Below are 13,056 nucleotides of genomic sequence, written 5' to 3' on the forward strand. Positions count from 1 at the left end.
AGTCGCTTTACCAGTTTTGAAAAAGTCAGTGTGGAGAAATGTGTCGTACTACCAATATAAATATTTCTGGCTCTCACACCACCAAGGATTTTAATGATGTTGACCTGCGAATTTTCATTGTTATACCACCTGGCTTTATTCCACCACTGTAAGCATTAAGAACTTGACTTTAGAGGCTACACACTGCTACATACACAAAGACTTTCCTTGCTGCCGTCTTGTAAATAGTGTCAGACATAAACATAAAACATGGGGCAGATGAGAGATGTAAGAGAAATGTGAAATGAAAATGAGAAAGGAGTCAAAATGTATCTGTGATATTTTCTTCAGTTTAATTGATGCGAAGTCTACACTCGAAGCTGTCAAGACTACCAGAGACAGGAAAAGATAACTTCTGCTCAAATTCCCATGCAGCTGTTTATTAAAATAAAAATAAATGTAAATGGAAGTTTTAAAAAAAAGACAAAAGCACAACCAAATAAAGGAAATTTTAGACAGGTGAGTGGAGTATTGATGATTCTTTGTTACCTTTGACCACCTAAATCCACTTGTGCTGAACTCATGCATTGGAATATGAGAAAGCTGCATACAAAATGACAGAGAAAAAGAGAGAAGTGAGAAGAGGGAGTGATTATAGTAAGGGAGGAAACGGATTTAAGGATGTAAAGAGATAAAGGAGGAAAGGTCAAGTGCTGGAGGTAATAAGAAAAAAAGTGAAGGAAGAAAAAAGCAGCAGAGAAAGGTGACTTGTGTCAAAGATGGAAAGCAAAAAAAAATAAGTATATAAAAAAAACTAAAAAAGAGATGTAAGAACTAAAACAAGTGAGGAGGAGAGATTAAAATGTTGAGCACAGACAAAAGAGATAAGCAGAAAGAAGAAAATGTAGGCAGAATGCAAAACATTGAGCAGTAAGAAACACAAGCAGCAGTAAAAATATGCAATTCAGACAAGACAAAGAGAGAGGAGGAGACGAGGGAGAAAAGGAGACAGGAAAGGATAAGGAGGAGAAGATGACACATCAATAGATGAGAGAGGGAAGAGATAGGAAGACTTGAGGCCCAACAGGAAATTGAGGTGCGGGGAAAGAGGAGGACGGCGAGCCCTTTAGTGTCCTGAGTGTTTGTGTTTAAGAATAACTTCGACTTCATTTTAAGATTAAGAAAGGATGAAAGACAGAAGAAGGTGCACTGGGTTCAAGAATGAAAATTATCTGGTTAATAAAAGGCGGAAAGCTGGAGAGGAGAACGTCTGTCTTCAGTTTGAGACAGATGGAGTGTGTCACACAGTAGTGACTCACGTCTAGCAGAAAAGGTTTAGTTTATTTTCATGTGGTTCTGGTCAAATGCCTTTGACCATCAAACCCATTCATGGGACAGTCCAAACACAAGCACACAGCTACACACACACACGTGTTGTCAATATATAGTTGAATATAAAAGCTGCAGTGTGTACCAATATGAAGTCAGGGTGCGTGTATAAGTCTGTTGAGTTTTGGCCACATTTGCATGTCTGTCTTTGAACAGGCCGGCCTCATTAAGGGAGAAAATTCTCTCTCTCTGTCATCGTTTTCTAAATCATTATGTGAGAGGTAAATTGCAGTGACGCAATTGTTAAAAAAAGGAATGCAAAAATATTTATTTACAATTTACTTTTGGACACAGAGATGTGTTTCCAGGTTGAAAACCAAGGCCGAGTTCATCTGGCTTCTGCATGCTAACAGCAGTTAGCGCTCCTGTCTGCGAATGGCACACACACATATGTATGCGTCTGCACTGAAAGGCTGAGTAAATGTTGTTGATGTTGGGAGAGGAGTGCACTGAGTGTTTGGCTGCCTTCGCCTTTCGTTCACCACACACTGACATTTCTGCTCCTTCCACCTTCACTGAAGCTTTTTGAGATGGCGACGCTCTCCAGGACCCTGCCCTGGCCTAAATGGCCTCTGGTCTGTGTAATTGAAGCTGTCACTTGTAGCATTTTGTGTTTCAATATTTCCAAGTCGAATTAAATTTGACAGCGTGGCACAATTACTGTAAATAAAATCAACCACAATGAAGACGTCAGGGGAGCAAATATAATAAATCTGACGTTGCATTTTCTGTACTTTCTCATTTCTAGAGCCTGTTTCGTAGGACCAAGAGTTCAAATTTTCATACAAACAAACTAAGTTTTGGGAATTGTGAAATTAAATCATAGGTTACAATCGTACAGGATATTTTCCACAAAACTGAAATTATGCCACTGTACTTAGGAGCTAAACTCGGCACTGAAATTTTCCTTTAAAGGCTGAATAATTAGGATATTTTCCTTAAAAATAATTTAAACTGTTCTCATTTGCTGCAAGAGATAAAAGGAAGCTTCCCTATAAACAATCTGTCTCCTACATCAACAATGTCTTTGTCAAGTTTGTCTCCTTCAAAATAAGAGTTCCGTGCCAGAATAACTTGGGTGCACTGTGTTGCTCTTTTCAACTTCCTGGTTCCTTAACCAATCATATGCGACTCCCCATGGTTGCCTAACAACAACAAGGCAGCGGTTGGTATTTTATGTCGGCAAAAGAGCAGCAGCATGCAGGTATGGAAGCTAGTAAAAGAAGCGGAACAGAAATAGTTTAAGAAAACCTAAAAGCCTCTGCATCCTGCTAAAAAAGCAAACAACCAAAAACGGAATAAAACGTGGATCAATATTGGAGAATCTTTTGCAAGGTGGAGAAGTCTGAGCTGGCAAAGTTTCTCCTCGACAGGTAAGCACTGGACTTTTGCTTAAATTAACTGAAAAGTTTATCTTGATTTACAAAGACTTTAGTCTAATTTATTTCTCGGCACTCATTAAATTAATTTGTGTGACTGTATGGATGTATTAGTGGAGTAAATTGGTGGCCTGTTAGTTTACAACAACAAATGTAATGATGTTTGGGCCAAGTAAATACTGTGTTTGTCCTTATAAACATATTAAATTACTATCAAATTAATTTATTAAGTGAGACTAAGGGAAAACTGTTGCTGTGCGGCATTTGTTAATTAAAGTACCTTTTGTTTACACTCTATTTTATGCTAATGTAAATTAGCGCATGAAATTAGCGCTAGCACTGCAAAGCATAGCAACTTACTGTGTGTGTGAATCATCTTCGCTTTTCACCTTGATTTTTGCAGGTGCTATGTTCTCCGTCCTTCATAGACTGTATAAAAGAAGCGGCAACCTACGTGAAACTCTCCGAGGGGGAGGGGGAAGAACGCTCTCCGTGTTTTTCTCTTTCAACTGCAGTTCTGATTTGAAACACAAGGTGTCAATGCTACTTATTTTGCCTTTAACTTTAACTTAACTTCCTTTAACTTGGTGCCTTTAAAGAACAACGAGTTGACTAATTAGACAGGTAAAAACGAAAAAATAAGATATCTTTGATAATTTATTGAAAAATCAGGCCATAAGAGACACAAAGGGGAAGAAAAGGGCACTGTTTCACTGCGATGATATAAAAGGACACTAAATAAAACAGGTATGAAGTAAAGTTTGTTCTCCACAGCTGCTTTATTACCTGTGCCACATGTCTAAAGAACACCTGTGTGACTGAAGCCTCATTAGCAGCAGCAAGGTTTAATCAGTCGGTGCAAACGATACCCTGAGAAGTCCTTTAACAGCACTAGAGAGTACAACCACAGTTTTCACCACAAACTTTGAGCTAGGAGCTAAACCAAGAGCAGTGCACATGATACAAGAGCCTCTAACTTATGTCGTAGTTATAAAGAGGACTATCTTCATACAAGGGAAAACATGAAGTAATCATCAAATGTATGCTCCACAAGAACATTTTGTATTTCATATAAAAGCAGGCAAAATCTGAACCACATGAACCATGTTACTCTTAACATGATTCAACAGGAGACACGGATGATGTAATATTGGAAATCTCTGGCCTACAGAATGAGGAAAAACAAAAAAAATCAAATCAAAAAATCAAAAATGTATTGTATTATATTATACTGTATATTCCTCTATATTCTGTACCTTTTTTCCAAACTTTTCACTAAAGCAGCAAAAAGAAATCTCAGGAAATCAAACATGCACATTGAAAAATGCTATTTCTATTCAGTTGCATCATTACATCAAAAAGGCAATCCAGCCTGTCATGTGCATCATGTTTTCCTGTTTGACTTTATCTTCAAAAACTTGTGATCATGGTTATACTTGGGATTATACAAATGGGATTAAAGAGTCGTCATTGTGAAGTACTATTTCAGATAATTACCATGTGACTGTCAAGTGTTTAATCTGTTTGCATGCCTGGCTTCACGTGTCTGTCCAGAAACAATCCAGTCAGTAAAGGTCAGAACAGACAGCCAACATTAAGAGGCAGTAATAACAATGGAGTCTACCCGTTTCGCCAACAGCTACAACAGACAGTGTTTTCTCTGCGCAGTTTTCGTCCTTAGCCCCTGCTGTTTTTTTCCCCACTTGTCAAAACCCATCCAGGCACTGAGGAACATTTCCCATCTCCATGGCCTCGTTAAGTCACTGGCACTCAGGGGAGCTACACACACAAACACACTGCCAGTGGTCTGAGGTTTAATCCACCAAAACCCTCCCCTTCTGAGCCTCCCTGAAAACCGCTATGAGCTCTCCTACTGTCTTGATATAGATGAAACACATTATGAGTTGGAGAGGTTGGCGCTCGCTCCGTTTTTTAAAAAAGTTGTTTTTATGTTGCCAGCCGAGGTGGACAAAATGTCAGCTGTTCTTTAAATAGGAACGTATTTACCTCCCCGCTAAATGAAGAGTGACTGGGCAAACACACACATACACTCAGAGCCACACCTGAAGCCAGTTGGCAGCGTCCTTGTATGTTGCTGCTTCCATTAGCTACTTTTGGCATGGTGATGTTTAGCTGTGTAACAAAGAGTTTTTGTTGCCCTGAAGATGCCGGTCTTAACATGTTCTCTTTATGTCCAACAAAGACAGCAAAGTGAGAAAGGGGATTGATTTTGAGGAAAAGTTTGGGATTGACTTTGGGTCACACATTTACCAGTTAGGGGAAAGGATCTTCCTTGCACATGCAGTGATACAATAGAGCAAATGCGTTTGTATATGAGCAACAAAAATAGAGATTACCTGTTTCTCAGATTGTGTTCGTGCCTGCTCCTCCTGGGCCAGCACCACCTCCCTTTCTGCTGTGATCTGAACGCTTTCCCTCAACGCCTCCTCCAGCTCCTCAATGCGCTCCTCTTTCTGACGGAGGGAGTCCTGCAGACAAAATGATCGATAGACATACTGTTAATTTAAAGACTTAATCAATTAAGGGATTTAACAGCTAATGTTCTCCATCTTGCATGTGAGCAACTTGAGTAATCAGTAGACAAGGGGACATGAAATTAAAATACATTCCCACAGGCATTTCAAGTGATTGGATCTCTTTTTCTCCTTTGATGTATACATATAAACATGTAGACAGCATGGTTTCTGGTTCCATAAAAAAAGGTACAACTTGCTCTCAGAGCTGTAACTGACCCTTTACCCACAATTAGCATCTGAAACTGCCTCGATCTTGACCCAACCTGTGATTAAATAAATAGCTTATAAACTTGCTCACTTTAAAGATCTTGATGTTTACCTGCACAACTGGGAAACAGCTTTATGCTAAATGAATGGCCACTGGTCACCGAGGTCACCCCACCCTGGTGCAGGACTCTGGCAAATGACTTGCTTTCTTGTCTTCCTTTTTTTTTATCCAGCTGGAGGCAAGTTGGTTAGGTAGGTGGTCTTTTAGAGTAGTTACTAACACATTCACATGTATGCTGCTAAAATAAAGACATCATAAGCTGCCCAGACCACCTCTGAAAATGACAGGATCTTAAAATATCTTAAATGTGTCCTGGGTGCATTCACATTAGTAATTAAAGCTTTGATTTGGTGGCCCAAGACACATGGAAAAGCCAGAAGTGAACAGGGCCAGAGTGTAGCTTGGACAAATGGGAATTAGTTGTAAAGCAGACACATTATGGGTTTTTGGGTTTTTCCCTCTGCTTCCATGTTTTATATCGTTTTATGCGAATGTGAAAGGTTGGCCGAGTTTAAGAACCCAAAGCCCACAATGAGAGGATGTATTCTTCCTGTCTGAATCATCTTATCTGTAGGCCAGGCTTCGCTTCTCTTTACATAACATCATGATATCCTGACTGGCTATTAGTCAGACATCATGCTACTGGCCTATTAGAGCAGAGAAGTCCTTTCACGAGGAGATTTTTAAAGGGACAGGAGCTAAAAAAATAAAAACCTATTTAAGTATACCCCCTCCAAACAAACAAACAAACAAAAAACAAACAAAAAAAAGGAGCATGATACACCTGGCATGTTAATCTTTGCAGGATGTTAGAAATTCTTTTAATCAAAATATTTTCATGCACTGGCCAAAAAATAAATAAATAAATGAAAAATCAGTCAGCTTAATCAAAAGCAGCACACGATCTTTCCTGATCTGGTTTCCAGCAGATCTGGCAGAGCATGTTCTAAGTTTAAAAGCAGCTTTGGCTGCCTCATGCAGCTTAGCATGTCCCCAGACTGAAAACCTTGCACACTCCTCATTCCCAATTTCCGCTCCTAACAAACAGAATAAACAGCTAAAAGACTTACAAACTGTACATCTCCATCTGCCTCAGAGGATCCCCATCACTCATGAGGCTCAGGAAAATGACTACATGAGCTTCCCATCAATTCCTCATCAAAAAAAAAGGAGCCATTTTTCCTCTTGCCAGGCAGCTGAATTTTGGGTAAATCAGAGCTGAATGAATAACTGATGGGGACAGGGTGGGAGAGGGAGGGTGAGGCATTGTGGTGACCATGAACAAACCTCAAGAACATCTCTAACACATGTGCAGAGAATCTGAATCCTCAATGAGCCAACATTACTTGGTCTCTAACTATGCAGGCTGAGAAAGAATTTAATTGGATTAAACCTTCTTACGGCATCAAAACAAATTTACGGTTTGAATTATTCTCATATTCCATTTACAGCCTACAGAGATGTTTAGGCTACACATAATTGCTAAGAATTGACACAAACACTAGTTATGGTTGTAACCGCTGTGGTCTCATATATCTGAGTGACTCACATCAGCTCATCCTTTAACCACACACATATGCAAAAATGACAGCTTCTTAACTACTTAAACCAAAGATCACTCATAGCTAAAGGCTGCAAAAGCTTATTCGCACAAGCTCATACTGACTGTTTTCATTTGTCTATAATCAGAGAAGCCACTGAGGTTAACAATTACTGGAAGAAGAGCGGGAGGAGGAAAAGGGGGAAAAAATTTAGGGGCAAGTCAGAAAAGTTGGGTGAAATTAAACAAAAAAAGGAGGGAATATGAAGATGCAATAAAGGAATCTGTAGAAATATGAAGTATGCCACACTCACAATCATCCCACTACATGTCTCTTCATCTGGTGGTCACTTGACACACCCAGCAGACAATTAGGACATACTCCACAGACCACAGGAAGCATCTTGAAACCAACAGCATTCATGTCATAGTTTTGTTTGTGGGTCTCTTCCTTCTCCTGTAATCATCTCTTTCTGTTTTCTCCTCATCTCTTCTATTCTTTCCACTTCCCATCTGGTCTCCCTGCCAATTATCCACCTCGACAAACCCTCCTCACACACTCCCGTCTGAGAGCTGCAGTGTGTGAGAAGTGAGTGTTTTTGACATTGCCTCAGGCTGCTCCGTATCCCGTTATGACAATACAGTGTTGTTATAGCAGACGCTATTCAAAGGACACAGAGAAGACAAAAAACTTTTCTCAATTTACTCCTCCAACTTCCTTAAGCTTCCTCCCCCCTCAGTACCTTAATCTGCTGGGAGCTTTCGTTTAGATTGTCCTCCCTCTTCTTGGCCTCCTCCATCAGCTGTGCGTTCCTGCTTTTTTCCAGCTGCTCCTTGTGCTTCAGGTTGGCCACCTTCTTTGACTGGTCCTTCATCTGTCTGTAAGAGCCCACAAGAATTTAAAACAGTAAGGCGTCCTCCATCTTGTCATGGAGTGGAGGTGTTTTGTTTGCAGCGTTACTTTCTTGGTGAAAAACTCATTCATATCCAGAGCTTAGAAAATAATCTGTCACATCAGACAGATGATAATATAACTGCAGAGGTCAGCTGAGGGTAGGATTATCATAACCAACTAAAACTTTCTCAAAAAAAGAAGCAGAAAAAGATTTATATTCAAATGGTGAACCCAGATATTACAGCTGAATGGGTTAAAACAGTGAATGGAAGAAAAATATGATGATGAAACTGTTGTTCTGGATGTAGTTCAAACTGTGATGAACTGGTGTGGTTCTGAGGCCCTAAAACCCAACAGAAAGCAAATCAGTTCTCAGGTTTGGACCAACCCTGAACTTTAATAATTTATATTCTCTACTGATCAGTGTCAGCAGTTTTTACACCAACATTTGTTTTTTTTTTCAGTCCAGGTTTTTTCTATTTTTACTGTTTTGTTTTAATCATTGACATTATTCTGTTTGGTTTTAATATTTCTGTTTTTCATTGCTTTAAAGGAAAGCTCACATTTTAAATTATGACGAATAAATAATAAATAAAGCTGACTTGACATGGAGTGGCTCATGAATCAGATTTGGTACCCTGCTTCTGCTAAAGGAAAAGCCGTAAAAGAATATGTCCCCAGAATTGATCAAGAATGAAACATTTCTGTTCCTCATTACACTATTTTTGAATGTATAGAAACTATAGGCCAGGTCATGTTTTCTAAATGGTTCTCCAATTACCTAGAAATAAAAAAGTTATAAAGATAAGGAAAAAAAAAAGTGTACAATAACCTTAAATTAAATTATTGTGGCAATAAATAAAATGATGACAAACCCAATGATCCTTTTATGCTAACATAGCTTCAATAGACAGACAGATCTGGGCATTTCTATTGTGATCACCCAAAAATATTGGCCACTGCTATTAATTGAGGGAGACATCAGGTTGAAGTATGCCTAAAAAAATAAATAAACAAAATAAAAAGCAAAAACAAAAGACCAATAAATAATAAGTGACCACCTCAGCCTTAATAATCCATCTAAAAAAATTGTGCCCTTATTGTTTATGTGCCCTCCACAGTGCAGAATTTTAAAAACACACTCAGGATTTTCTTCCACTGATTGACTGATATATATATATATATATATATATCATGAAAAGATAAATAATGGTGATACTCCCATATACTGAAAGTAATTCCAACTCTACAGCCTTGTCTGTACACACTGAATATGCTAGCTGGCATTTAAAGTGAAGAGGTAAACTGCCTTCGATGACACAAAGTGAAGCAGTTACGATGATACGGCAAGAGACCGGGTCTGTGCAATCCAACTCTGCACTGAAGTTCCCTTGGGCCGATATAATGTCAAGATCAGTGAAAGAATTCAATGAAAAGCTATGAATCAATGATGAGATGACATTTTTGATTTCTGCACAGCAGGAAGCTTTGGGGGTCTTTTCACAGAGGGATTACTGGATGTCAGGAAGCAGAATTTAAATCATCATCGGGGGAACGAAGGAGTCGTAGAGCAGGAATAAAAGGGAGAAAGAAGGAAAGAGTCATTCCTCATGGGAGAAGAAGGGTTAGCGAGATGGAGAAAGAGTTTAATCCCTGTTTAAGCCGCGTAAAAGCCATTGTGGCTCTGTCACAGAGCTATCAGCTATCCTACCAGCTTGAAATGATCAGGACCTTTCATACCTTTCATACTGTAGACATGTATACATAAAAAGATGTGGAATAACCCAAGCTAATGCCAGTAAGGCTTAACAATGTCTGCTGAATCATGACACAGATGAAAGATAAGTCACAACACAAGGGTTACATGTGTTCAAATGTATGCACACTGTCAAGAGCACCAACTGGTACTTATCCAACCAAATCCTGAGGAAGACTAAACTAAACTGCTATCTAACTTGATAAAAGTAGCTTTTTTTTCTATTTATTTTCTTTGTTTATTTTGATTACTGTTAGCCTGGAGAAACTGCAAATGTTTATTTATATGTATTATAACTTTGTAGAGGTTTGCAGATAAATCCCTTTTCTTCAGGCCCATTGGAGCCGCGGCCAGTAAGAGAACTAATCTCCAGGGATGGGAATCCACACCAACAGCAAAGGATGCACCAGGAAAGTTGTTTCATGAGTCGTGCATTGCATTATTTGTTGCAAACAGGTTCCAGTTGTTACATGGCCTTTGTGCATCAAAACCTCTTTTCTATTGTCAGAACATTTACACTCCTGTGATCTGTTTTTAAGCTTATGCTTGTTAGTGCAAAGCTTGAAAACATGCGTACCTGGGTGTGTCTTTAATTACAACCCTTTCATTGTTCAAGTCTCCCTAAGCTGAAAAAATACCTTCCAAAACTTAGTCAAAGATAGCAGGTGTGATCCATCAAATGACTTTTACATCAATATTCCTGCCAGAAAGGTTGAGAAACGATATTGGCAGAAGATGGTAACATAAAATGTGTTTGCTAAAAGGTCCAAGGGGCCCAATTCTCAAGTGTCCAGAGATATTTGGGAGGAGAAATTGAAATGTAACGATGCGGCCAGCGCTGCTCAGTAGCACCAGGATATTCAAAGCTCTGAATAATTCGCCATTGTGTTAATCTGTGTGTGTTTATGTACGATTCTTACTCGTAGGTTTGGGTGATTTTTGCCTCTTGTGCTTCCAAATTGAGTTTAAAAGTTAAACGAAAAGGCAGATGAAGTAAGTCTACAGTCACATCTTTTTTTTTTATTTTTCTTTTTTGTTTTGCCCGTGATTTAAGATTGTGCTGTGAAAGTGGAATACAATTATTTGAATATTTGGATGCCCTGAGTGTGTGTGTGTGTGTGTGTGTGTGTGTGTGAGTGTGTGTGTAACAGGCCATAAACAGGCAGGAATGTTCCTATTGGAGGATTTCCAGAAAGCTCCAACCATCTGGTTTGATCTCTGAGGTTTCCTAACTTCATGCTACATTTGTTATATATATGAGAGCGTACGTGTTTGTGGAATACGTTTTTAGTTTGCAATGTTTTCTTTAGACTCAACACTCGTTTAGAAACTTTTTTTGCTTTTGGACAGGTAAATGTGACACATTTGCATCAGACCGTAGCATCTTTCCCGAGCTTTTGGAGTATTCTTGCTCATCAAAGCTTATCCGGCTCTCCTACCTGCCTTCTCGTTTTTCTGTATGTTGCATCACAATTATTTGAGTCAAAAGTCAGCAAGTTATGAGGAAATCTGAGAAGAAAAATGCACCATTTGTCTTTTATTTCACTTTCTAATTTCTGCAAATACCAACATTCTATTTCCTATGGTTAAAATTTTTTAGTTTCTGAATAATTTCCCTGCATATTCTTTTTTTTTTTTTTTTTTCGCTTTTTTCTTTTCTTTTATTTTTATTTCTCTCAAAATGTCAAACATTTATTGTTGCCATTGTGGTTCATTTTAAGCCCATAAATTTAATTAATGATTTCAAGCATGACCCAAAGTTCAAATTTGGGGCAAAAACTAATGAATAATTTTTTTTGCTGATTAATCTGTTCATGATGTTACAACCAAGAACAACCTCTGTATCAACCACTAAATGTTTGTTATTTTAATAAGACAAATAAATGAAAATAAAACTTTGCTTCTGCAACAGACGGTTAATGTTGTGTCAGACAGTATTATGGAAAATCATAGGTCAAGGGAGTTATAAACAATATAAATGTTGTTGCCAAGCACTTTGTTTTCTTTTGTTATAGATATAAAAAAGTAGAAATGCACAATATTAGCAACACATGCTGTTTGCAATATGCTTAAATATTACTATGACAATATAATTTGTCATTCATAAAGAAATACTTTAATATATGGTACTAACCTCAGGTGTTTAATGAGAGCTATATTCCACTTCAGCTAGTTACAGCAGAATTTTCTCAGACTGGAATGAAGCCCCAATTAATGCACTTAGTTTTGTCCTAGTTTAAGATCAAATGGCTTTAGGATATTGATACTGATGTTCAGATAACAAGAAATTTAGCCTAAATTGTCCAGTCCACTGTCCGTTTTTGACAGGGCAGTCTTTCTCTTTCTCTAGCTCACTTATAGATTGTTTTTGTAGAAACAAATCACCACATTTACATAAAAAAAAAAAAAAACTCAGTAGAATTTATTAATATTTCATATTTGCTTACAAATGTTGATACCTTATCTATACACATATTTGGGTACTGGCTTTAATTTAAAGACTAGTGATTTTAGTTCAAACCACCACAGCATTAAAAAAAACAATGTCTCTTCTTGAGTATATTTAATGACATACTTGCATCAGATTAATATAATTTCTATAACTTGTATTTATTGAATGCAATAGCCCAAACAAAAATAAACTTAACTTTCAGCAGAGCAGAATTAATAACCAGAAGCTGCTGTGAACTCGATGGCTCGGCTCAGCCGAGTCTTGGCACCATTTAAAGTTGTTTTAATATGTAAAATACTTCCTTTTCTCTTCCTGTGAAATCATTTTGAACAACTACTGCAAACCGCTGGAGGAGCTGGAATCACGAGAGGGCTCACTACCCACAACGCTGTAAACACAACATACAAACGTTCAGTGAAACCACTTCCACACACACAAACAGAGCACACAGCTAAAACACTCCCCACCTCACGGTGTAACTGTGTTAGGAGTTTTTCAGGGTCGGACCACACACAAGTACTGAAAGCACACATAACACGAGCACATTCACAAAGACATATACTCACACTGTACAGACACAATGGCACACAGTGTGAACATATACTTGTTAACAGTGTTTTGAATTTCCTATATTTTTCAAAACCAAAAATACTCTTGTGTGCCGACCAAGCACACACTCACACATTAATGTCATTTATAAGAACATAAACAAACATACTAAATAAACACAAATATGCAACACAGAACAAGCTTCATTAAAACTTTAAATTCTTATTTAGAAAAAAAGACTAATTCTTGTCATTGGAATTAAAACGCAAAAACAGAAAAAAGTAACAGTAACTTCTGTGAACTCAAGACAAA

The 13,056-nt window shown here is 38.1% G+C and overlaps 1 protein-coding gene across 9 annotated transcripts in view; it reads right to left on the minus strand.

Annotated features, from left to right (window-relative positions):
* The window catches only part of LOC121634478 (ELKS/Rab6-interacting/CAST family member 1-like), a 142,229-nt gene that overhangs the window by 64,939 nt on the left and 64,234 nt on the right, over positions 1-13,056 (minus strand). For all 9 annotated transcript variants that reach the window (XR_006009236.1, XR_006009237.1, XM_041977132.1 and 6 more), the window contains 2 exons: positions 7,836-7,971; positions 5,105-5,236 (listed from right to left, as the gene is read on the minus strand). Coding sequence is in view for 7 of the 9 variants with exons in the window: in XM_041977132.1 (XP_041833066.1) it covers positions 5,105-5,236; positions 7,836-7,971 (268 nt within the window). In the remaining 2 variants the exon portion in view is untranslated. The remainder of the gene's footprint in view (positions 1-5,104; positions 5,237-7,835; positions 7,972-13,056) is intronic.

The sequence above is a fragment of the Melanotaenia boesemani genome, chromosome 23 (genome assembly GCF_017639745.1).
Source record: "Melanotaenia boesemani isolate fMelBoe1 chromosome 23, fMelBoe1.pri, whole genome shotgun sequence".
In the NCBI taxonomy this organism is placed as follows: domain Eukaryota; kingdom Metazoa; phylum Chordata; class Actinopteri; order Atheriniformes; family Melanotaeniidae; genus Melanotaenia; species Melanotaenia boesemani.